This window comes from Episyrphus balteatus, chromosome 1 (genome assembly GCF_945859705.1).
Source record: "Episyrphus balteatus chromosome 1, idEpiBalt1.1, whole genome shotgun sequence".
Lineage (NCBI taxonomy): Eukaryota > Metazoa > Arthropoda > Insecta > Diptera > Syrphidae > Episyrphus > Episyrphus balteatus.
The window spans coordinates 4,680,391-4,705,114 of record NC_079134.1 but is presented as its reverse complement, the minus strand read 5'-3'; the positions used below and the strand labels follow the sequence as shown (position 1 = coordinate 4,705,114).

The following is a 24,724-nucleotide window of genomic DNA, read 5'->3' as shown; positions in this document are numbered from 1 at the left end:
CTTTTTTACTATTTCTGTCTCTATTTAATTATTAGAAAACGATAAGGACATATAGCAACCATTCGTTAACGAACGTATGCCGTAATTCGACCCCAGGACTTAAGCTTTTCTAATACCCCTCTTTCAGATTTGAAAAATTCAGCCGTCCTATATTTCGTTTCACGAAAAAGCATATCATTCCTGTACTAATTATTAATTTTAAAACTTGCGATCTTGGGTTACAAGGGGTTAACTTTCGTTTTAGCAAATGGCCCTAAGCAACTTTAACCCTAAGAGCAAGTTCGTGCGACGGCAGTCGTGGATTTTATTGTTTTATGTTTGGCTTTGAAAGTTTTACATTCTTTTACCGTCATCCTATCCCATATTCAATTAAGTTAGCTCTAATCAAAGCAAAGTAACCAGTAACAAGCAACTGTTTGAGGCATGGAATTTACCTCCATAAAAAGACAACCAGCTTTGTCGGTCGTCCAAACATGTATTTCCTTAAAAAAAAAAAAGAAAATGTAACAATTCGTCCCGCGAGAACGTCACATTAGAAAAAAAAAACAAAGATTTCTAGGCGTGGACCTCTCGTCAAACCCGACCTCCCCCTTTTTGCCACCCATCCAGACAACTCAGTTTAGCAGCAACAAATGTCTGTCACTTTTTTTTTACACAGAAGCGACATCATATTCCCAAGCGCTACCTACCTACAACCTAACCTTAGCCAGACAACAAAAAGAATGAATTTTCATTTGTTTTGTGTGTGATTTGGCTTTGGGGTGGCAGCGCGGGGAGCGACTAAAAAAATAATGAAAAGACAAAAAAAAAACAAATTCTGTCGCTATGGTGCGTCTTCTTTTCTACTTGATCACCTCTCAAACCTCTTCCTCTTCGTCGTCTTCGCAATCGCACACAAAAACGCTCGCCAAATAATAATTTCAAGTTTAAAAATAAAATCAAGAAAAAACAAAAAAAAAAATTCAAACGCTTCATAAAAATAACAACAAAATAGAAAAACCTCTTCACGGTTTGATTGCCCCCTGCAACAAAAAAAAAAAAGGCTAGAAAATTCTATCAAAAGTTTCAACTTACCGCAAATGAATCCTGGCAAATCCTAGTTTTGGTCGTCTTTTGGATGACTTTTGATTAAGTTTTGCGGGTGCCTTCTTTCTTCACAGGAAATTCAACCTCACAGAGAAAGAGCCACCAAAAATATAAAAATTCCAAATGGAAAACTCTCGACAAGGAGGAGACGAGGAGGAGGAATCACTTCACATTTCTTCCCGCAACTCAGCGCGCTCACACGGATGTGTAATCAATCAGAATAACTCACTTTTTTTTGTTGTTGGTTGTTGTTGTATTCTTTTTTGCTTTCTTTATTTTTTTCTTATTTTGCGTTTGCTTTTTTCTTCCTCAATTCTTTTTAATTTTCTGATAAAAATTTCTTTACAAGAATTTTTTTTTTCTTCTTTTTTTTCGATAGCAAAGCACACGGCGACGAGGAGGAGGGAATATGAAAATTTCTTTTGAATTGAATCAATGGCAAATTTATGAATTCACTTGGTTTTTTTTTTTTATTAATTGTGAAGGGATTTCATTTTTTTTTTTTTTGTTATTTATTATATTTTGAAAACGCACAATATGATGTTTTTTGTGTTGTTCTTAAAATAAACTTTTATTTTAAAATTTATTGAAGCGAATAGAAAAAATTCATGATCTCGATAGACGAAGGTGCACGAAAATTTTGGTCGTTCTTTTCGTTCTCTCTGGTCGTGTTTGACAAAAGGCGATTTATTTTTTTTTCTGACATGGGGAGGTGAAATATTTTGTATGTTTTTGTTAAGTTGGTGGAATTGATGTGGTGGAATGGAAATGCAGAGATTCTCAAAATGTTTTGGGTGGAGTGCCTACTGGATGGATATTAAGCTGAATACTCAGAGGTCGAATTATGGCATACGATTATGATCGTTTAACGTCCCTTCAAGCAAGAAAACTGAGTTCAACAAAGATACTCCGACCTCAGAACGCGAAAATCGGGGTTGCACTCACACACTTGCCACTTTTTGTGTATGAATACAAAGTCGAACGAGAATCGTGGTGAAAAGTGAGAAATGGAAACAAAAGTGAAACAGACATAGCCAACAAGAGCAAAAGCGTAATTTTGTTATGTTTCGTTGAAGTGTATAGTCGCGTCGCGTGGTGTCTCGTGTCGTTGTTATTATAATATTAGTATAATTATAAACAATTATATCAAATTATAAACAATATGGAAACAAAAAAAGGTATGTTGTATATATCGCTCAAAGTGTTTGGATTAATGTGATGTGTTTCTGCTTGTGTTGTAGATGTAATATCTAATGATGAAGAAAAAGGCAGAAGGTGAAACATGCGATTGGGCATCTAAAGAAACACCAACAACAGCAGTAGCAACAAATAAAATAAAATGAAAAAAATGTATTGTATCTTATATTGTATTTATTGTGAAAATTTCGTTTGCCAAAATAAAATAAAAAATAAAACAGTTTCAGTGAAAAAAAAAATAAATCTTGTTCTTTTTTTGGTCGCAAATGCGAAACGTCATCCCTTTTTTATTCCTCTTTCTGGTAGGTTTTCTCTGCTCCGACTCGGGTCCGCCTTCGGCTCCATTTTCTCGGAATGGAGATTTTCACCACACCAATGCATATGCAATCGACTTCGCGGTGATTATAATTTCCATACTAATTTGAGCCGGATTCGGACCGAGGTCGGACCTGTTTGCTTGAAGGGGTATTGACGTTTTATGTCTCTATTACAATGTTTCCACCTACCCTAAATCTGATATTTAGCTAAGTAGATTTAGAATAAATCTCGTAGATTTAAAATAAATCCGAGATTTAGCTAGGGTCAATGTGGGTAAATGTAAACAATTTCATGTCTTTTTTTTTCTTTTGACTTTAGATTTTAATATGTTTTCACGGAACAACTTCACAGGTATCTTCAAATGCAAATATGAAATGATGGCAATTCTTCTTTATAAATATAAACAAATATTTCCCAAATTGTTGAAATTACTGTCAAATATGGCATGTTTACAAATACCCCACCATGTTTGTTTGAAGGTATTTGACAAAAACTTTTTCAAATTCCAATAAAAGTTTTTGTATTCTTCCTTTGATTCTTTATATAGGCACCCAATATGCATCCTGAGCAGCTCTAAACGTCATATTTTTTTGTTTTTACTTCAAAGACCGATTTTGCATCATCATCCACTGAAGATGATGGATTTGGCTACTTTAAAATGTGACTCCACGGCACTTTAGCAATAGTAATTGACTAAAAATACTTTATTTTTATTAAGAGCCAATTTTTCAATACTCAGATAAACCTCAGTTAGAGCTTATTCCTAGGAATAAAAGTTTTTTTTATATTGACATTTGGCAGTTTTTATTCTTTTGATAGTCTAACTGACGATTGAAAAATCAGGGCTAAAACAAATAATTTCAGCAAAAATATATGTTTATATTTACCCCTAGAATACGTTGTTTACATTTTCCCATCATGAAAAATATTCTGGGGTAAATGTAAACACATGCAAATCGACATAAATGTCCTGTATTTTAAAATTTGTTTGTTTCACATAGAATCTACATCAAAATTCGAAACTAAAAAGTATTTGCAAATTGTACTGACTTAATTGAATCTGCAAAATTTTTTAATATTTCTAAAAGACTAACGACTTGTTTGACACTTTAAAAAATTATCTTTCACGGAAAATAACCTCGTCGAATGAATTCTCCTTTGACAGCATTGAGTTTGACGTATAAGTTAAAAGATGCATGCGTCCGCGATTTGTACTTATGTATGCGTCAAAGAGACTTAACTGAAGCTTGTTATCAGCCATGTTCTCATTTACCCCTATTTACATTTACCCACATTGACCCTAAGTAGATTTAGAATAAATTTCAGATTTAGGGTAGGTGGAGCGTAGTATATTTGGGCCTATTCGGCGAGATCTTTTATTCTGCTATTCTGTTATTCTTTTATGAATTTCCATACAAAAATCTAATCTGTCAAAAAATCTTTTATGATTTTCATATTTGGTATTCGGCATACCCAATCTACTATGAAATCTTTTATAAAATCTTTTACGAAGTTCGAACTGTCAAAAATTCGTTTACGAATCTCATTAGCGCAGATCGCTCTAAAATTTATCTTTCATACAAATTTCATACAGGTAGTACGCAGTTCACGCGCTAAATTCGAATTCTCATCTACTACTTTTGCAAAAAGTCTCCACTCAATTTAGCTCGCGCATTTTTTCACAGATATATGAAGACATTTTAGTGGTTGTTGTTGTTGCTGCAAGGAATAAGAGGCAAAAAAAACCTTGGAATATATAAAAGAAGAGGAATAAAAAAATGAGAGCGTAAAAAAGGTATTCTGCAGGTAAAAAAAATATGTAATGAACAATTTGCCTCATTTGAACCCCATACAAAAATGACTACTTTTAAGTTACATAGAACATTTTACATTTAAAAATTAGCTGCCGGACTCCAAAATAAAATTCTTTAAAGCAATATTGAAAGGTCATGCGGCAGGTCCATTATGGCTTTTTTGAAAAAGTTACTGACAATAATCAGCAATAGTTTGTAAGTAAGGTTCACTTGAATGTTTATTTAAATAATTGCTGTGTAACTATATTTTTTTTGCTTATTTCTCGGTAAATACTAATTTGAAGTCTTTGAACTTTTTTGGGCATGATGCACTTCATTATATTTATGTTTTTCAATAAAAAAAAAAACAACAAACAGCTTAAAAAGCAATATAATTACTCCAAAAATATTGTTTGTCTTGACTGTAAGTTGGTTATTTTCATATACCGAGCTCATTACTATAATGTTGTATGTCGAACATAGAACAAAAAAATCAACTCGAAATGCAAGGAAATCAAATAAATGTTCTATGTCAAAACAGAAAAACGTTAATTAAACAGATTTCCAACATCAAAACAGAAATTTTAGCATTTGCATTTCCAGCTACGGTAGTTAGTTTTCTATTTTCATGCTAAAATACATAAATAAAGGGTGAAAATCAGATACTCCAAACTTTGAAGTCGATTTTCTCGAAACATTTTTTTGAAACATAGAAAATTATAGTTTTGAGGCAGCGAATTGTCATTAAGAATCGGGCTGGTAGTGTGCTTAGGCCCTAGAGGTCTCAAATAAAATTCAAATCAAACACCTCCAAAAGAAATTCACCACTATGGTAAATTTCTTTTTGACACACGTGCGCAAGTGACAGTTCATTAATAAAAAAAATATAAACAAACCCTCTCCGAAAAAATCCATTTCAATTTTTTCAAAAAATTTAAAATTCCATTCAACAAAATGGATAAAAGTGGCAAATTCCTACTCCCCTCACCAAAATTCAAAAAACTCGATACACCACCATCAACAAATCATCATTTCCTATCACCCCAAGGAATCCAACTTCTGCCCAAAGAACAACAACCACCTCCAATGTATGGACGTCACGGTACCACATTGCCACCCAAATTCCTAAGTCCATTAAAAGTTCCAACAACAAACAATCAATTCGATCGAAAGCAGAAATATTTCTGTGAACCATGCGAAGCTGAATTCCACACATCCACTGACTATAAAGTCCACAAAAGCGAACATGTTCACTGTGAAATCGATGAGTGTAAATTTCGTGGTCATCCTGCTTTCATGGACACACATATTGGCCAACAACATGCTACTGGACTTTATGATCAGTTGAAAAAATTGAGTACTCCAGAAGAGATTGCTCAATGGAGGGCAGATCGAAAGAAGAATTATCCAACTGTCGCGAGTGTCGAACAGAAATGGAAAGCCCGTGAACAGCGAATGATTCGGGGAGAAAAATTGGAAATGGAGAATAAGAAGAGATTTGGAAAACGTTCTGATCGAAGGCAAATGAAGGGAGGGGACAGGTCGGAAGAGAATGGGGAAAAACAAGAGACGAATAAAAGAAAGCAAAATAAAAACAAAAATCGAAATAAAAAGCAGCAAAGGGATAGGAAATTTGAGAAAAAGAAAAAAGATGAAGTTGGGCCTCCACCAACTCCGAGGGAAGAGTTGTCAGTGGAGATTGATGTCCAGGAAGCTGCAAACTCTTGTGGTTTGCCAATGTTCGGAGGAACAGGAGGATTGGAAGGCTACCAGAAAGCCAAGAAGGTAGTATTGTATTTATTAAATTTAAACTACTGTATTTCGTTCCGAAAGTCAAATTCTATTCGAAAGTGCTTTCCGTTCCGCTCTTGAATTGGTTCTCTGTTAGTACACGTACACCCATCAAAACTCTTTTATATTCTTTTAATATTCTTATAAATATTCTTATAATATCTTAATTTTTAATATTCTTTTTGCTTAGGGATATAATATACCGAGTTTCTTTCTAATTTATTTTAGGCCATAAACTTCTAGAGATAATACAATCGTCCCTAGTTTTCCAGGTGTTATTGATTTGTTCTTTAGTCATTAGGTCTATTTTCCTTTTGAGCACACCGATAGGGATATCTGGTCCCTTTACTAATTGGGTGCTGCTATCCTCTTTTGATGCTCACTCTATCCTAGCTAGTTCATCCACTATTTCATTCCCTTCTATATTGCTATGCCCAGGAACCCAGCAGAGTTTTACTTGGTTAGTGTAGCAACTACTTTTGATTTCCTTTCTGTTTAAAACCGCCTTGGATCTTATAGTTTCACTTGCTACTTGTAAATCTTGTGATCAGGTATTAAAATGGAGAATTTTTTATTGAAATCTACTAAGGGTGAAATGTAATCTGTAGTCGCTTCCAATCCAGGAACTGTGTCGTATCTTTGCACGATAGACCCATGACCATAAGTGTTTTTCTTCCCAGTTCTCTTGATTGAAGTGCGCTTTTAGCTGCCGTGTATCTTATGAACTCGTCTAGGACTGGGAGGTCTAAAATCATTTTCCACCCTGCTTGTGGTTTAGACTTCTTTGCCCCTGTAATCCCTATACACGCTAATATCTGTACTTTGTGAAGGTTATTGAGATAGCTTGAATTTTTCAACAGCTTCCCACCATACAATAGAACCATAGTATGGGGCGAATAATCGCCGTATACATCCATTGGATAACTTAAGGTCGCATACGCCATCGTGCACCGAAGGTTTTTTTTGCATGTGTAGAAAGCGCATAGTGCTTTTTTCATTCTTTCTTCGGTATTTCGTTTGCATGTTAGCTTGGAATCTAGGATTACTCTGAGATATTTAACTTCTTTGGAAAGTATCAGAGGAGTATCATTAAGTTTAGGAGGATCAAAGTCCCCTAGCTTCCTTTTCTTCGTGAACAGAACTAGTTCCGTTTTTGTGGGGTTAACCCCAAAATCATTTCGAGCTGCCAAGAAGATATTTCTTTTAGTGCGTGTTCCATAATGTCTCCGATGGTGGTAAGAAACTTATCTGTTATCAGAACTACTATGTCATCTGCACAAACTACTATTTTTATATCTTGATTTTTGAGATTTTTAAGAAATTTTTTAACCACAAAGATCCAAATGAGAGGCGAAAAAACCCCTCCTTGTGGAGTACCCCTTATAACTGTTTTCTCTACATTACTATTTCCCATTTGTGAGTTAATGATTTTGCCATTTAGCATAGTATGAATCCAATCTACTGACAGAATTAGCTCCAATATCGCAATGGGTAAGAAATTATTATAATAATTATATACCTAATTAGTTTAAAATACAAATAGATTAGGTTGCACTAAGATGCATAAATAAATGAATAATGGATTGAACTGACAATTATTAAATTTTTGCTGGATGGCATCCCACATGGGCCTGCGGTTCTTTCACGTTTATTTCTGATACAAATCTCTTCCATGAATTGCTTGATTTTCCTCTCAAATTCTTCTATCAATTCGGTATTTACCTAAACATAGGACATACCTATTATACATTTTTTTTTTTTGTAAAATTTTATCTTCAAGATTCCCTATAAATAAATTTTATTTTCTTACTTTCAAAAAAGTAACATTCAGACTTTTGAGATATTTCCTGTGCATGTTACTATTACATTTTTGTAGAAACAAAATTTTCGTATTTGAATGCTTTTGCCATTCGAAAACGAAACTTTCGGAATTATCATTTTGAAAGTAGTAGATAATTAAATCCGCTTTAGAAAAAGATAGTACCAAATATTCGTTTTAGAAATTTTTTACTTTTAGTTTAGTTTTTATTTCGATGTACTTTCAGAACGAGATACAGTGTTGGGCACCAGTTTTATAAACAAACAAATAACAATTGAATTTTATTCAAGAGAAATATTAGTTCAGCTCATTGCTAAGTTTTTGATAAGAATAGTAATTATTGAAAAATAATTTCTTCTTGTACATACCATTGACGGGTGTCATTAGCCATCAAAAAAGAGCATAACAAATCTCAAACAAAAAATATCTTGAGTGTTCACAACGCCCTTGAAAATGTACATGCTTGTTGGAAGTAAAGTACTGGGAGCAATGTGCCAAAAAGAGGGATCAATAAGCCAAAAAGCTAAAGCGTGTAGGTTCGGTCGAGACAAGAAAAAAATCGTGTGGGAGGGTGGTATATTCCCCTTCGTTTAGCGGGGAGGGGTAATTTTAAAAAGAAAATTACTTAATTTGAAAAAAAATATTAAAAATCAATAACGTGCTACACCTTTTTGTAAAGCCAAAAATCTCGTTTTTTACAAAAATTTCTAATATGGCCATTTTCTGGCACAGTATTTGAAAAATTAATTTTGAAAATCAAAATTTTGAATTTTGGCGGGTGCTCGCCGCCCATGGATTCTTGTAGTAAGGGCCTTACTGGTAGACCAGAATGTGTGTCTGTGGCTTGTGTCTTGTGTCGCTGTCAAAGTTAAAAAGTATGAAATTAGTATATTGGTGCCAGAATACGTAGCTGTGGCTGTGGCAAGGAAATTCGCTGTGGTACAAGTCGAGTCCACTTTTACTTCAAGCTACAAGCGGAATGACTTTTGACGTTTCTAATGTGGTTACTCAGTTAAAATTTTTTTTTTTCAAGGCAATTGACATTTTTGTACGCCACATAATTCTGTTCATCTTTTCTACATTTTGAGCGAATTTATTTGACATCTTGTACCACGACGTTTTTCTTTGCTACAAGCGAATTTTCATTCTGTTCAACCAGTTAAGTCAAAATCGAATCGCAATAATGAAAATTGAACAATAAATAATAATGTACATGTTTTTCGAATCAAAAAAACTGAGTAAAACAATAAAAACTCAAAAAACTCCATATATTGACCTTTACTGGCTGAACAGAATGGAAATTCGCTTGTGGCAAAGAAAAACGCCGTGGTACAAGATGTCAAATAAAATCGCTCAAAATGTAGAAAAGATGAACAGAATTATGTGGCGCGCTAAAATGTCAATTGCCTTGAAAAAAAATAATTTTAACTGAGCAACCACATTTGAAACGTCAAAAGTCATTGCGCTTGTAGCTTGAAGTAAAAGTCGACTCGACTTGTACCACAGCGAATTTCCTTGCCACAGCCACAGCTACGTATTCTGGCACCAATATACTAATTTCATACTTTTTAACTTTGACAGCGACACAAGACACAAGCCACAGACACACATTCTGGTCTACCAGTTAGGGTTTTTTAAAATTTTTTTTCAAGTGACTTGTGAACCCTCTAAAGTTTCTTTTATCGACCTGAAACTATTTTGCCGTTATTTAAGTTCCAAATGGCACCTATCCTGGCTATGTATATCAAAAACTAACACAACTCTGTTTTTCGCTCCACACTAACTTCCACATGTTTTGTGACTGCTAAGAGCCCCCGCACACTACAAACTTTCTATCGGCCGACAGTTTAGTCGGTCTCTTAATCAGTATGAAAATGTATGAAAGTGCGGTCTCTTAATCAGTATGTAATGTACTACAACGATTAAGTATCGGCCGATCAAAAAGTTTGTTGGATAGAAAAAATTGTTTGTTTTGCTACAGAATTGCCTTCAAACTAAAATATTTCTTATTCAGCGGACTATTTAGGTCCATTTTCTTCACTCGGAAGTGAACATAACTTGAGAATTTTTAATATAAAAATTCTCAAGTTTTGTTCAACTCCGAGTGAAGAAAATGGACCTTAGTCGGCTGCCTGTGCGCACACTAGGAGCCCAGACCGACTAAAATATCGGCCGATAGAAAGTCTGTAGTGTGCGGGGGCTCTAAATCGAAATTTTATTTAAGATTTTGTCTTCTTTATCTCAAATATCTTTTATCAAATATCTCGATAATAGTGCCAAGTTTGGAAGTTTGGGAAATTTGCATCTTCTAACATTCACTAAACATGTTTTGAGATAAAACTTGTTTTGAAGTTAGTCAATAACAGCAAATAGATGTATTTTATTTTTCTCGTGATCCAGATCAGATCATTTTATTTATTTGGAAAAACAATAACAAAACAAAATCTTGCTTTTGTTGTAAAGCTAATAAAAACAATTATCTGGATCACGAGAAAAATAAAACACAGCTTATGGCCGATAATATATAAAACAAGGTGTTGTAAATAACAAGTAACATAAAATATTCTTAACTTCAATAGGTCGAAACAAATGTCCTATCATCACTTCTAGGAATGTATGGCTCCGACTCAGATAGTGAAGATAATTCCGATGAGGAGAAGGAAGTTCAAAAGGAAACCAAAGTTGATGTTGATACTAAATCAATGGACGAAGTCAAATCAATCATCATTGTTGATGATTCCTCAGCAAGAACTAAAATATCAGAGTCGAAACCTGAGACTCTGATGGAAACTGACGAATTGATGCCAAGAGAAGGAGTAATCGAGAAATCCCCAGAAGCACAATCAAGTGATGACGAAGGACCTGACGAGACTGCCATATCAAAGAGCACAAATATTCCCGACAAACCAGAGTCAAAACAATCTCGAAAGAGGACCAAATCGACATCACAAGAAGCACCCACCGAACCCACTAAAGAGAAAGCAACAGAACCACATTTGAGTGAAGACGAAGGACCTGAGGAAGCTGTCATATCCAAGGCTACCAACATCCCCGATAAACCACAATCAGAACCTCCCCAAAAGAAGACTAAACCCAACCCTCCACCAAAAAGAAGAACCCTCTTGGACTATCGAAAGCTGCGCCTTGGCCGACAGAACACAATGCTCGAGAAGCTCCTGGAGGCGGACATTCGTCACGAAAGGAATGTTCTTCTCCAATGCGTTCGATTTGTTGTGGAAAACAATTTCTTTGACAAACCAAAATCATCCTAAACTAACTTTTATTTTGTTTTTCTTAGAAATAAAAGAAAATGTTATAAACTTTAAATCTATTAATTTACATTGGATAGAAATCACTTTGGCGTTGTTGTTGTTGCTGCCGAGCAGCTGCTGTATACTTAACTTTAGATTCTTCCAATTCACGAACTCTGGAACGAGCATGATGAATTCTATGCCAAGCCATTTGCAGAACTTTGGTTGAAGCATAACCTGAGCCCTCGTGAGGTTGTCCGGTGGACACTTGAGTGAGGTAGTTGATTTGTTCACTTAATTTTGATTCCACGTTTGATAAGGATTTGAGGAATTGTTGTGTTTGGTTTTCGGCATTCTTTTGGGAGGATTTTTCTTTGCTGAGTTCTTGTAAAGCTTGACCTGGTAAGAAATTTGTTTGTTTTTATCTTTGGCAATGTTAGGTTTTGATTAGTATAATACCTGCACTTTGAAGACAAGTTATAATATCTTTTTCAATTGCATCCAAGGCGTGGATTTTATCAAGAGGATTATGAGCCATTTTTTAATAATAAAATACAAAAATTGTTTTGGTGAGTCTGGAAAAAATGCTAAATTCGACCTTGTCAAAATTAGAAATGTCACTTTGACACTCTCCGTTCAGGTTTTGAAATAAAAGTTATCGGCTGCATTCGAAGTTGCTTATGGAAATGAGTGCGTTTCAAGATTTATTTTTTTTTTAACAATTTCGTAGGGATGAATCCACATTATGTTGATTTGTGGTGATCAATACGCTTGATCATGGTACAACCAAACAAATAGCGAACTCGCGTTTTCAATTTTGTTTCGTTCTGCAAATCTACGTCACGAACACTCAAAGAGTTTGACGTTTCTTTTTCAGTATATACAAATTCAAAGCAAAAATGGCATTATTTTGGTTTGCAGTTTTCATTTTTAAATCCTGGTAAAAAGTTCGGGATAAATTTTAGCTCCCATACAAATTATAGAAAAATTTTAGCCGAGCTAAAATGGATCTCACAAATTATCGATAACTTTCATGGGAGTTTTATCTTGGCTAAAATTTAGCTCGAACTGCGTACCAGGATTAAGTCTAGTACGCAGCTTAAGCGAAACGAAAAATTTCCAAGTCTCCAAAGTCGACAACGAAAATGCTAAGAGCATGCGCAATGCCATACCCTACTAACAATTTTGCTTCTATAATGCTTTACAGAAGCAACAATTGCATCTGTAAAGCTTTATAGAACCAAAATTGTTTGTCGGGTATTACTTTATTAGTAATATCATGACGCTAGATCAACAAAGTTTAGTAAAGGCTGCCCAACTAGCACAACCGCTTCTGTAAATTGAAATCTCCAGGTTCTACTTTTTATACAGCTTGTATTGAGCTTGCTTCAGAATTTAAGTGCTTATAGAAGTTCGGACTTGTTTAACAACTTCTAATAAGTTGTTTAAATACTATTAAAGAAACTTAAACGAAGAAAGTTTGTTTTTCTTATAAGCCTGTTTAATGAATTTATAGAAGCTTTACAGAAATTACAAAGTTTTGTATTCGATTTTTGGTTTTGATGTTAAATAATCTAGCTCGGACACTTTTTGGTTTTAAGCCTGGTACGCTGCTCGCGCTAAATTTTAGCCGAGATAAAATTCCCATACAAGTTATCGATAATTTGTATGGGATCCATTTTAGCTGGGATAAAATTTTTCGATAATTTGTATGGGAGCTAAAATTTAGCTCGAGCAGCGTACCAGGCTTTAAAGTATAATTTACTTATTTTATTTTCGTTAATAATTTTGTAAAATCAAATTAAGGTGACTTATTTAGGCCGTGTGCGAATTGCGTTAAAATGTTGGTTAAAATTTCTACCACGATTAAAATTTGACGTTTGGTTCAAAAAGGGATCAAATTTATTTTTTTGCGGTGCGAATTGGGTTAAAATGTATTAAATGGGACTTTTTTCTTGGTACTACTTTGAATAAAATTCCCTCAAGATAAAACAAAATTACCCTTAAAAATGGTTTTTCTTATGTCGAATTCCTTTCAATTGAAAAATCGAATTTTCGGCGATCTCGAAGCGAATTTTTTCTGAAAATCATGTTCCATAGAAAAAAAATTCGCCTCAAACGAAGCAGAATTCGAATTTTTTTTAATCCCTCTTTTTTGAGAGATTTACACGGATTTGCACACACACTTGGAACATTTGACATTTCTCAAAACGTCAAGCTGAAAGTTTTCTTCGTGTTGTTTGTTTATTTGAGAACACCAACTTTAAATGAAGAGTAAATTTTAATTGAATATCGTATTTTTATTGCGGAAAAATATGAAATAAATAAAAAAAACAATGTGCGACCAAAATATATTTTTTCCTGGCATAGTTCTTGTGAAAAAGTCAAATTATTGTGACTTTTCTTCTCGTAATTGTCGTCAGAAAATTTTTTCTCTGTAAAACCACAGCATACGGCCAAAATAATAACCTTCTACTTCATCTTCACTCAGATCTTAATAATAACTGCAATTTCCCTTTGATTCTGATTAAAATACATCTATATTACCGAAGAAAATAAACAAAATTATTGATCAAAGGAATCTCTGGTTTTATTTTGCAGAAATTGTTTTGGTTTCAGCTTGACGTTCGTGTAAAAATTGTTGTCAAATGACACACACACAATCGCAAAAAGAATTCGGTTTGTTTTCATGTTCCTTTTTAACACCAAAAATTCCATTTTTTTGAGGCGATTCAAAAAATTGAAAGGAATTCGACATTATATTCAATTAACTATTTTTTTTAACAAAACCCAGTTGAAAATATATCAAGTTAAATATTCTAGTATGAAAATGTAAGAAATTCTCAATTTCACATACTTTTTTTTTATTTCATCGATAAATTCCCATTTCATTATGAAGCCTCCCAGCAAACGTAGAACTACAGAAAAAACCGGCGAAATATGTACGTAAAAGAAGTACTTCTTTTCCACTGAAAAAATATAGGAGCTCGGGAAAAAACTCAGTTATATACTTTCTGTATATAAGAATACGTGAAGCATCTATCTCTTTCTTGCATGCAAGATGAAATGAATTTCCCCTCCATTAAAAGTACAGACAAATGTACTTCAAAACTACATCAGCGAAGCACATCTGGAAGTGCTTCTGATGTACATTTTCCAGTACTTTTTTAGCTACAGAAAAACCACTGAAACTCCATATGGCTCCTTGAATCTAAAAGTACGTAATTAAGTGGTGAAATTTGTACGTAAGAGAAGTAGTTTGTTCCTAGTAAATCTAAACATTTTGAAACTACAAATGAAATTACAAATAAACTCTGAAGTTAAAACTTTGGTTAGAGATTTAGATTTATTCATTCGAATTGTATATCAAAACATGAACGTCTTGTGTGACACTTTACTTCAGACTTCTATGAGGAATGTTGGCGTTGAATTTCTCTTAAATCTTACATCTACGTCAGGAATTTTGGAAATTCTTTATCACTAAACGAAGGAGAGTCACTTCATGCACACAACTGTTGAGGGGAACAAAATGCTTTCCACGCAATGTATTTTTAATACGAACTTGCACATCTTGATTGCCACTCGAACGGACTGCATCCAATAGTGTGGCGAGCAAGGAGTCTCTGACGTCATTTTTATACTCGACATAGAATTGTTGAATGTTGTTTTTGTCTAGGATTAGAGCGAACACATCAACAAGTGGTCGGAGGGTGCAGTGCAGACCTGAGAAAAAAAAATAGTACCATCAGCTTCACAAAGAGCAGAAGGGAATCTCTTTAACTTACACTACAAGTCTGTGAAATGTGGATCACACTCAAGTATTGTAGTCTCTACTAAACATAAGATTCGTTTCACTCGTTCTGGATGGCGTGGGGGAAAATTTCGAACTCTAAACTCAGTCATTGATGTCTGGAATTGATCTCCACTAGAAGACAGAGAAATCAACAATTATATAATTTATTAATTTTAAAATAAGCATACCTATATTTTCCAAATCCATGGGTGGTGGTTTTTGTATCATTTTTTTTATTTTGATTTTTCTAAATGCACAAGGCTGAGGTTGTGCATTTTGATGATGGAAAGAAATGGTGGTGGAATTTTTGTGGCGTGCCGAAGAATTTGTGCTACTACACATTGTGTATTGAAAATAATTTTCACAAATAACACTGATTACGACGATATTTATTTTTTAAAATTAAATTGTTTTATTTTGGAGCACAGAAATGTTTTTTTTTGCTTAGCTAATTGCTGTGGCTAAGTTGCTGTGGCTATCAAGGTTTCACTAGAAATGCAGGAAAATGGCGAGCCGCCATTACAAAAGAGAGAAAACCTTGAGCATTGCATACATCGCACTCTTTTCCTCCCATTTACCAAAGAGTTTATTTTTTTCAGGAGAAACAAAACTACAATATTTTGAGGGGAGAGGTTTTGGTAAATAAGGAAACACATACATCTACAAAGTAAAGACTTTGTTGGTGGTTGTAATTTCCCCTAAACTACTGAGGTTTGGTTTGCAGGGCTGGTACGCTGCTCGCGCTAAATTTTAGCTGAGATAAAATTCCCATACAAGTTATCGATAACTTGTATGGGATCCATTTTATTTCGGCTAAAAATTTTCGATAATTTGTATGGGAGCTAAAATTTAGCGCGAGCAGCGTACCAGGCTTAATTCGTAGTTCACCAGCTGCCAACAAAATAGAAATATAAAAAATAAAAAACAAACAAACAATTAGTAGATTTTCAATTTTTCAAGATGAATATTAATTTGAGGAAGTACTTAGTATTAATACTTTTAACATTTCTTAAAATATCAACGCATTATAACAAAAATAATTTCAAATCTATCTTGATCTTTCTATCTTGAGAAACGTCAAATTTTAACCACTAGTGTCAAATTTTACCCTGCTCCGCAGCTGGGTAAATTTTAACCCATTTTATTCACCATGCTAGTGTCAAATTTTAACCAAACGTCATATTTTAACCAAGATTTTAACGCAATTCGCACACGGCCTTTAGCCTGGTACGCTGCTCGCGCTAAATTTTAGCCGAGATAAAATTCCCATACAAGTTATCGATAATTTGTATGGGATCCATTTTAGCTGGGATAAAATTTTTCGATAATTTGTATGGGAGCTAAAATTTAGCTCGAGCAGCGTACCAGGCTTTAAAGTATAATTTACTTATTTTATTTTCGTTAATAATTTTGTAAAATCAAATTAAGGTGACTTATTTAGGCCGTGTGCGAATTGCGTTAAAATGTTGGTTAAAATTTCTACCGCGATTAAAATTTGACGTTTGGTTCAAAAAGGGATCAAATTTATTTTTTTGCCGTGCGAATTGGGTTAAAATGTATTAAATGGGACTTTTTTCTTGGTACTACTTTGAATAAAATTCCCTCAAGATAAAACAAAATTACCATCAAAAATGTTTTTTCTTATATTCAATTAACTATTTTTTTTAACAAAACCCAGTTGAAAATATATCAAGTTAAATATTCTAGTATGAAAATGTAAGAAATTCTCAATTTCACATACTTTTTTTTTATTTCATCGATAAATTCCCATTTCATTATGAAGCCTGGCGCTAAATTCGAATTCTCATCTACTACTTTTGCAAAAAGTCTCCACTCAATTTAGCTCGCGAAATAATGCTCAGCGCATTTTTTCACAGATAAATTTTGACATTTTTGTGGTTGTTGTTGTTGCTGCAAGGAATAAGAGGCAAAAAAAACTTTGGAATATATAAAGGCTTGGCCACACCGAAGGGTATGCGGTAGCGGTACGGGTAGAGGTAACGGTACTTGTATGAAAAAAATTCCAAACTGACATATCAACGTTCAGATGTGGAATTTTTTTCATACAAATATCGTTACCGCTACCCGTACCGCTACCGCATACCCTCCTGTGTGGCCAAGCCTTAAAAGAAGAGGAATAAAACAAAATGAGAGCGTAAAAAAGGTATTCTGCAGGTAAAAAAATATGTAATGTAATATTGAATGTAAGCTGGTATAAGTAAATGAAACTGTGATTCAGCCGTTATTTTTAAATTTAAATTTATCTTGGCTTTTAGCGAACGCGTGTAGAGATAAAAATTGTCGAGATAAAATTTAGTTTAGCGCGATCTGCGTACTGGGCTTAAGCTGGTATAAGTAAATGAAACTGTGATTCAGCCGTTATTTTTAAATTTAAATTTATCTTGGCTTTTAGCGAACGCGTGTAGAGATAAAAATTGTCGAGATAAAATTTAGTTTAGCGCGATCTGCGTACTGGGCTTGAGATAAAATTCCCATACAAGTTATCGATAACTTGTATGGGATCCATTTTATCTCGGCTAAAAATTTTCGATAATTTGTATGGGAGCTAAAATTTAGCGCGAGCAGCGTACCAGGCTTGATCAAAAAGAAATTTATTAATTCACTCTTTTAACACTAAAGCCTGGTACGCTGCTCGCGCTAAATTTTAGCTCCCATACAAATTATCGAAAAATTTTATCTGAGCTAAAGCCTGGTACGCTGCTCGCGCTAAATTTTAGCTGAGATAAAATTCCCATACAAGTTATCGATAACTTGTATGGGATCCATTTTATCTCGGCTAAAAATGTTCGATAATTTGTATGGGAGCTAAAATTTAGCGCGAGCAGCGTACCAGGCTTAAAATGGATCCCATACAAATTATCGATAACTTGTATGGGAATTTTATCTTGGCTAAAATTTAGCGTGAGCAGCGTACCAGGCTTAATTCGTAGTTCACCAGCTGCCAACAAAATAGAATTATAAAAAATAAAAAACAAACAAACAATTAGTAGATTTTCAATTTTTCAAGATGAATATTAATTTGAGGAAGTACTTTGTATTAATACTTTTAACATTTCTTAAAATATCAACGCATTATAACAAAAATAATTTCAAATCTATCTTGATCTTTCTATCTTGAGAAACGTCAAATTTTAACCACTAGTGTCAAATTTTACCCTGCTCCGCAGCTGGGTAAATTTTAACCCATTTTATTCACCATGCTAGTGTCAAATTTTAACCAGACGTCATATTTTAACCAAGATTTTAACGCAATTCGCACACGGCCTTAATTTTTAATTGGAAGTTTTTTGCTTCGCTTCAACTGCGTACTAGGATTTATAGCCTGTTTTCACTACAGCCCAAAAATGAAATAATTTCGCATATCAGGTCAGTTCAAATTAAAAATTAATTTTTGTTCTATGCCATTTGACATTCGAAATGAGATAATTTGCGAAATTATCTCATTTGGGCTCTAGTGAAAATAAGCTGCTAAAGCCTGGTACGTTGCTCGCGCTAAATTTTAGCTCCCATACAAATTATCGAAAATTTTTAGCCGAGATAAAATGGATCCCATACATGTTATCGATAACTTATATGGGAATTTTATCTCAAGCCTGGTACGCTGCTCGCGCTAAAGGCTTGGCCACACCGGAGGGTACGCGGTAGAGGTACAGGTAACGGTACGGGTATTTGTATGGAAAAAATTCCAAACTGACACATCAACGTTCGGGTGTGGAATTTTTTTAATACAAATATCGTTACCGCTATACCGCATACCCTCCGGTGTGGCCAAGCCTTAAAGGCTTGGCCACACCGGAGGGTATGCGGTAGCGGTACGGGTAGAGGTAACGGTACTTGTATGAAAAAAATTCCAAACTGACATATCAACGTTCAGATGTGGAATTTTTTTCATACAAAGATCGTTACCGCTACCCGTACCTCTACCGCATACCCTCCGGTGTGGCCAAGCCTTAAATTAGCCAAGATAAAATTCCCAAACAAGTTATCGATAATTTGTATGGGACTCATTTTAAGGCTTGGCCACACCGGAGGGTATGCGGTATAGCGGTAACGATATTTGTACTAAAAAAATTCCACACCTGAACGTTGATGTGTCAGTTTTGAATTTTTTTCATACAAGTACCCTCACCGCTACCTGTACCTCTACCGCATACCCTCCAGTGTGGCCAAGCCTTTAGCTCGGCTAAAATTTTTCGATAATTTGTATGGGAGCTAAAATTTAGAGCGAAAAGCGTACTAGGCTTCAGCTAAAATTTAGCGCGAGCAGCGTACCAGGCTTAAGGCTTGGCCACACCGGAGGGTATGCGGTAGCGGTACGGGTAGCGGTAACGATATTTGTATGAAAAAAATTCCACATCTGAACGTTGATATGTCAGTTTGGAATTTTTTTCATACAAGTACCGTTACCTCTACCCGTATACCCTCCGGTGTGGCCAAGCCTTTAATCCAAATTCATGTATCTCCGTTCCTGAACAACAAATTCCACCCTGAATGCAATCATTACTGTTATCGATAAAAAAATTAATCGATTACAAAAAACTTCATCATATCATCCAACCAAATGACATTCTTCATTCTTCGATTTTTTCTTTCAATTTTGTTTGACATCACCGCCGGCGGCCCTTCTAACGTGCTTGCATCGAAAAAATACAACAAACACGTGTTTCAGCTTGAATTTCATTCAAATTAAACTTTCATATTGTTTAATTTCCATCTAAAAATAGTAAGTAACTCAAATTTCCATCAAAATTGTTAATTCCATCACCCAATTACAAAGCGCCATTTAATTCAACAAAACCTAACCTCACTCACAGAAAAAACACCAAACACACACAACATGACTGACGTTGCAGACAAACCCCAAGAAGTTCCAGTTGAAGAAACTGTCAAAGAACCAACTTCTGAAGAAGAATCCGCCACCAACGAGGCCAAAAAAGAACTCTCCGCCGAATCTTCACCCGAAAAAGAAGCCACCAACGGCAACAACGCATCCACGTTGGAGGGAAAAATCATCCGCCAAGTAGAATACTACTTCGGTGATGCCAATTTACATCGCGACAAATTCCTTCTCGAGCAGATCTCGAAGAACGAAGACGGTTGGGTGCCATTCGATGTTTTGTTGACTTTCAAGCGATTGGCAGCTCTGACAACCGATATCGATGTTATTGTCGATGCTCTGCATAAATCCGATGAAGGACTTGTCGAGATTAGCGAGGACAAGAAGAATATCCGTCGCCATCCGGAGCGACCAATTCCAGAGCATAACGAAGAGAAGCGTAAGGAAATAATGGACCGCACTGTTTATGCTAAAGGTTTCCCGGTGGACATTGAAATGGCTGATATTTTGGAATTCTTTAGTCCGTTCGAGAAAGTAGCAAACATTTCGATGAGAAAGTATTTGGATAAACCATCCAAGACGTACAAATTCAAGGGCAGTGTATTCGTTACATTTGTCAAGAAGGAACAAGCTGAAGAGTTTATCACCAAGGAAAAGGTAAATTGATGTGTTTTTTTTTTATTTGAAAATTAATTAAGGTAGAGTAACGAGTAAGTTCTGGTAATGTGGTATAGGCGGGAAATGTGGTTCACATTGTTTTTTTTTTTTAAGAAAGACGTCTTTTAAAGCAATAGGTGACAACTTTTGTGTAACGAAAAATGCATACTCAAAATCACGAAAATATTCCATACTTTTCAAAAAATTGATAAATCTTTATAAACGGTTACGTGGCCTTTTTTGGAAGCTTTACAAAATGCATTCCGAAGCGTTTAAAAAGAAATATTTACAAAAATGTATTTATTAAGTAGATTAGTTTGCTATTGATTTACGTGATTTCGATATGAGTTTGGTTCAAATCTAACTTTGAATATATTTTTATAAATTTTTTGTACAATATCACTGTTTCCGCAAATGTGGTATACTTACAATAGGTACTCTAATGTGGTATAGTAAACTCGTTTAGAATATGCCAACAATGAAATTAATATTTTATCTTAAATTTAACAAAACACAAGTAATTTTTAATCTTCTGTTGTTTTTTCTTTCATTCTTAATAAAAACAAATAAAAACATCTTTATTGGTTATTTAGGCCGTGTGTGAATTGCGTTGAATAGTTAACACCGTGTAAAATTTTTGACACTATTGAGGTGTTAAAAATTTATTGGGCTCTGGTTAAATTTGGGACCTGGTTAAATTTGAGTTAAATTTTTTTTGCAGATGGGTTTGTTTTTTTTTTTTTTTTTTTTTTTTATTAAAAAGGAGTTTTATGGCACAAAAGAGGCAGAGAAAAATATTAAACAATAAGCCATACAGCTGAAATTTTTTTGTTCACCTCAATAGTGTCAAAAATTTTACACGGTGTTAACTATTTAACGCAATTCACACACGGCCTTAAAAAATGAAGACCCTCATTAAATACATAATATTGTATACCACATATAAAATTGTATAACACAATAATAATATATGTATACCACAATACCCGACTTTACTCTACCAAAAATGGCATATTCTATGCCGGAATGGGAAGAATAGACAAATGTACTCTGCTTGATAAAAAAAAGTATTTCTACATTCTTCAATCTTTCGAAAAGTGACAATCAAGTCAAGAAAGAGACTCATTATACATTTACATTTCGTCGCCGTAAAGCAAAATTGAATCATTTATTTGCAAAACATGATAAGTCCATGATTTTTATTTTTTTAGGAGAAGAAAAAAACGTTCTATTTTCTTTTGATATGCGTAGCAAAATTTATAAAAAATATATTCTGTAGAACTCTTGCCTAGCTACAAAATACCGTTTCGTTTTTAATTTTTGGAGCGATAGTTCAAAAGATAAAAAATAAAAACGCTTTTGGACTTATCATACTTTGAAAATAAACGGATGTGAAATTAGTTTTAAAATGGATATACAATTTTGCTTTTAGCCCCAGTCTATCAAACAATTGTATTTCAGATTAAAATACAATGTCCGGACTACTTATTTAACTTTAAAGTAGCTTTAAACTTAAGATTTTCAATCATTAGTCGAATATAGCATTTACACAAAAAGAAGCTGTTGTTTATTTTCAAAAGATGATAAGTCCGGGAGTTATTCTGTTTTTGATACTAAAAAAATATTTCGCGTAGCTGTAAAATCTGATATAGTTGGAGTAGATACTTCATATTTTGAAGACAGACGTGGTTATCCCTGGAGTACAAATTTAGTCAAAAAAACGAATTTTGAAAAAAAGTGGACTTATCATGTTTTGAAAATAAACAACAGCTTCTTTTTGTGTAAATGCTATATTCGACTAATGATTGAAAATCTTAATTTTAAAGCTACTTTAAAGTTTATAAAGTTTGTTCTTTTCTCTTGAATAAAATATACAAGTTTACCTCATTAGTAGGTGCATACTATTTTTAAATATTTTTTAAAACTATGAACCCAAAATTGGAGATAGAACAATTCCTATACAAGTACGTTTTTTCAAGTTGCTTTTTTAGGTTTTTGCAGACTTAGCAATGTACAAAACATTTTTTTTGTGTTTTAGTGTTTGTCTCTAATTTTATTTTGCGGAAAGAGATCACTTAAAAAAAAAACATACAAAAATGCATTTTTGTTGGTAATTTCTCATATTTGTCGCAACAGCCCACAAAGTGAACCATTGAAATTTCCACTTTTGTTTGAGCCTCAATACGTTTTGACTGGAATATTTTCGATTACAACTCAATAATTTTGTTTTAAAATCTTATACCATTTTTATTATCAAAATCAGGAGTCGAATCACGACACACTATTACGATCAATACGTTATCATTTTGACTATTGCTGTCTCTATTTAATCAGTAGAAAAAAATAGGGACACATAGCGACCATTCTTAACGAACGTATGCCGTGATTCGACCCCAGATTTAAAAAATGTTATATGGCAGGTACAATTAATAATGATTTTCGAAGAAAATTTTATTAAAAGGTAGAACTTGTGCAAAAACTTTCATTTGAATTATTTTTAACAAAATAGTTGGAGCCATTTTAAAAAAAATTAATTGAAAAAAAAAACACACTTTGATGCAAATCAGTCCTTCCGTTTAGGCTGTAGCTCCTTATACATATGTATAAACTGACAGACAGATGAGACCCGCTTTTTTTGCAATCTCTATCATCCTAATAACATGTCTGGTTGTTATCTCGGCTTTTCTTTTGTACGAATGCATAATTTGATATATTATATAGTATCCCAAAAATGAAGGTCAAAACGAATTATGGAACTAGGGCTTTCAGAATTTGGTAGCTTGTTCACCCCATATCTTAAATGTTTTCGATTAAATGCAGTTTTAGTGAAATTCGTTTCGCATGTTAATATAAATAACAAAGTCGCACCCCCTTATCAGAATTTGTGTGCTTATTTGTCAATTTGAGTGCGTCTTCAAGCTTACTGAGTCTGAGAAGTGTTGGTTTTACAAAGTTGACGACAATTCTCAGTAGGATTGTTAAATAACTTTTTTGTATAGGCTTTTAAGGCTATAAAATGGAAACAAAAGAAAAAACAGCAATTTCAACATAACACTTTGAAATAGAAAAACATTATTAGGTGTTGCCATTTATTGCCACTTAGCGTTGTATGACTTGCATTTAGGTTATGAATGTATTTGCTTGCAACTTCATGTGAGCTTTATTCATTTCACTTTCGTTTCAAAAAAAATTGAACATCTTTTTAGAAGTTTGTGTTGATTTTTTTTTTAATTCTTTGAGCATTGGAAGCAATGCTCATTCAAAGGAAAGACTTATTACTGTGCATTTTTTTTTGTTGACATCAGAATTTTTGGACTGGTAAAATTCCACAAAAAAATAACAAATCTCCCAAATGTAGGTAGTGCAAAAACTATTTTATTTAATCTCTGACAAATCGGAATCACAACTCATTACATTCTGAAAAATAATATTCTAATGAGAATCTTTATTTCTAGGTTCAATTCAAAGAAAATGACCTCATTCGAAAATGGCAAGAAGTCTATTACGAAGAGAAGAAGGAGGAACGCAACAAGTCCAAGAAAGGCAAAAAAGAGAAAAAAGAAGAAGACAAATTCCAACTGCCAAAGGGAACAGTGCTTTTCTTCGAAGGTGCTACCGATGCTACAACTCGCGAACTCATTCGATCAGCCCTCGAAGCTCTCGAAGCCGATGTTGCTTATATTGATTACAGTAAAGCCGATAAAGAAGGACACATTCGTCTACACAGTGAGAATTCAGCAGCAGCTTTCCTTGAAAAGGTCGAAGACAAGAAGGTTTGTTAAGATATAAATAATACATTAAAAAAACACCCTGTTAAACTTCTTATTTATTTGTATTCTTTTTCTAGCTGAAGTTATCCGACTCAACTGAACTAACACTTCGCACCTTGACTGAGGAAGAGGAAAAAGAATTCCTTGCTAAAGCTATTGACCAAATGAAATCTCGAAGGAATACACAAAGTCGACACAAAGGAGGTTTCAATCGTAAGCGTCGTGGTGGAAACGAACGTGATGAACCCAGACATAAGAAAAATAAGGATTAAATATCGAGTTTAATTTTTTTTAAAATTATTTTAATTTGGTTTAAATTAACATAAAGGGAAAAAGTGTTTTTTTATATTTATTTTTCTTAACCAAAAAAAGATAAATAATGAAAAAAAAT

At 33.9% G+C, this 24,724-nt stretch overlaps 4 protein-coding genes and 1 long non-coding RNA gene across 6 annotated transcripts in view; 2 read left to right on the top strand and 3 right to left on the bottom strand.

Moving 5' to 3' along the window:
- LOC129905315 (uncharacterized) overlaps positions 1-1,757 on the bottom strand; it is a 47,731-nt gene extending 45,974 nt beyond the window's left edge. The window contains exon 1 of the mRNA XM_055980767.1: positions 1,075-1,757. The gene's annotated coding sequence lies outside the window, so the exon portion shown is untranslated. The remainder of the gene's footprint in view (positions 1-1,074) is intronic.
- A 3,531-nt stretch (positions 1,758-5,288) lies between these two features.
- LOC129905319 (FMR1-interacting protein NUFIP1) lies at positions 5,289-11,331 on the top strand. The gene is made up of 2 exons (XM_055980773.1): positions 5,289-6,179; positions 10,584-11,331. Exons 1-2 carry the CDS (start codon positions 5,349-5,351, stop codon positions 11,274-11,276), a joined length of 1,524 nt encoding a protein of 507 aa, XP_055836748.1. The 5' UTR covers positions 5,289-5,348; the 3' UTR covers positions 11,277-11,331.
- LOC129905323 (mediator of RNA polymerase II transcription subunit 11) lies at positions 11,318-11,887 on the bottom strand. Its single transcript, XM_055980779.1, has 2 exons — positions 11,715-11,887; positions 11,318-11,654 (listed from the first exon to the last, which is right to left on the bottom strand). Exons 1-2 carry the CDS (start codon positions 11,791-11,793, stop codon positions 11,341-11,343), a joined length of 393 nt encoding a protein of 130 aa, XP_055836754.1. The 5' UTR covers positions 11,794-11,887; the 3' UTR covers positions 11,318-11,340.
- Positions 11,888-14,582: 2,695 nt separating this feature from the next.
- Positions 14,583-15,766, bottom strand: LOC129905325 (uncharacterized). Its single transcript, XR_008770602.1, has 3 exons — positions 15,237-15,766; positions 15,041-15,180; positions 14,583-14,978 (listed from the first exon to the last, which is right to left on the bottom strand). It is a non-coding gene; the product is annotated as an uncharacterized LOC129905325 (long non-coding RNA).
- Positions 15,767-19,642: 3,876 nt separating this feature from the next.
- LOC129905320 (la protein homolog) lies at positions 19,643-24,623 on the top strand. Of its 2 annotated transcripts, none has more exons than XM_055980774.1 (4): positions 19,643-19,792; positions 19,884-20,563; positions 24,019-24,336; positions 24,411-24,623. In XM_055980774.1, the coding sequence occupies exons 2-4, from the start codon at positions 19,907-19,909 to the stop codon at positions 24,603-24,605; spliced, it is 1,170 nt and encodes a 389-aa protein (XP_055836749.1). In that variant the 5' UTR covers positions 19,643-19,792; positions 19,884-19,906; the 3' UTR covers positions 24,606-24,623. The 2 variants fall into 2 exon arrangements, with proteins under 2 accessions (XP_055836749.1, XP_055836750.1); XM_055980775.1 differs by having other exon boundaries at positions 19,657-19,796.
- The last annotated feature ends 101 nt before the right edge of the window (positions 24,624-24,724 follow it).

What these genes read in the sequence shown, in the direction of transcription:
- LOC129905319 (XM_055980773.1), top strand. Translation starts at nt 5,349, where the DNA reads ATGGATAAAAGTGGCAAATTCCTACTCCCCTCACCAAAATTCAAAAAA. An exon ending in GCTACCAGAAAGCCAAGAAG is followed by an intron (nt 6,180 to 10,583) that starts GTAGTATTGTAT and finishes TAACTTCAATAG; the next exon opens with GTCGAAACAAATGTCCTATC.
- LOC129905320 (XM_055980774.1), top strand. Translation starts at nt 19,907, where the DNA reads ATGACTGACGTTGCAGACAAACCCCAAGAAGTTCCAGTTGAAGAAACT. An exon ending in AGTTTATCACCAAGGAAAAG is followed by an intron (nt 20,564 to 24,018) that starts GTAAATTGATGT and finishes CTTTATTTCTAG; the next exon opens with GTTCAATTCAAAGAAAATGA. An exon ending in AAAAGGTCGAAGACAAGAAG is followed by an intron (nt 24,337 to 24,410) that starts GTTTGTTAAGAT and finishes TTCTTTTTCTAG; the next exon opens with CTGAAGTTATCCGACTCAAC.
- LOC129905323 (XM_055980779.1), bottom strand. Translation starts at nt 11,793, where the DNA reads ATGGCTCATAATCCTCTTGATAAAATCCACGCCTTGGATGCAATTGAA. An exon ending in AACTTGTCTTCAAAGTGCAG is followed by an intron (nt 11,655 to 11,714) that starts GTATTATACTAA and finishes ATTTCTTACCAG; the next exon opens with GTCAAGCTTTACAAGAACTC.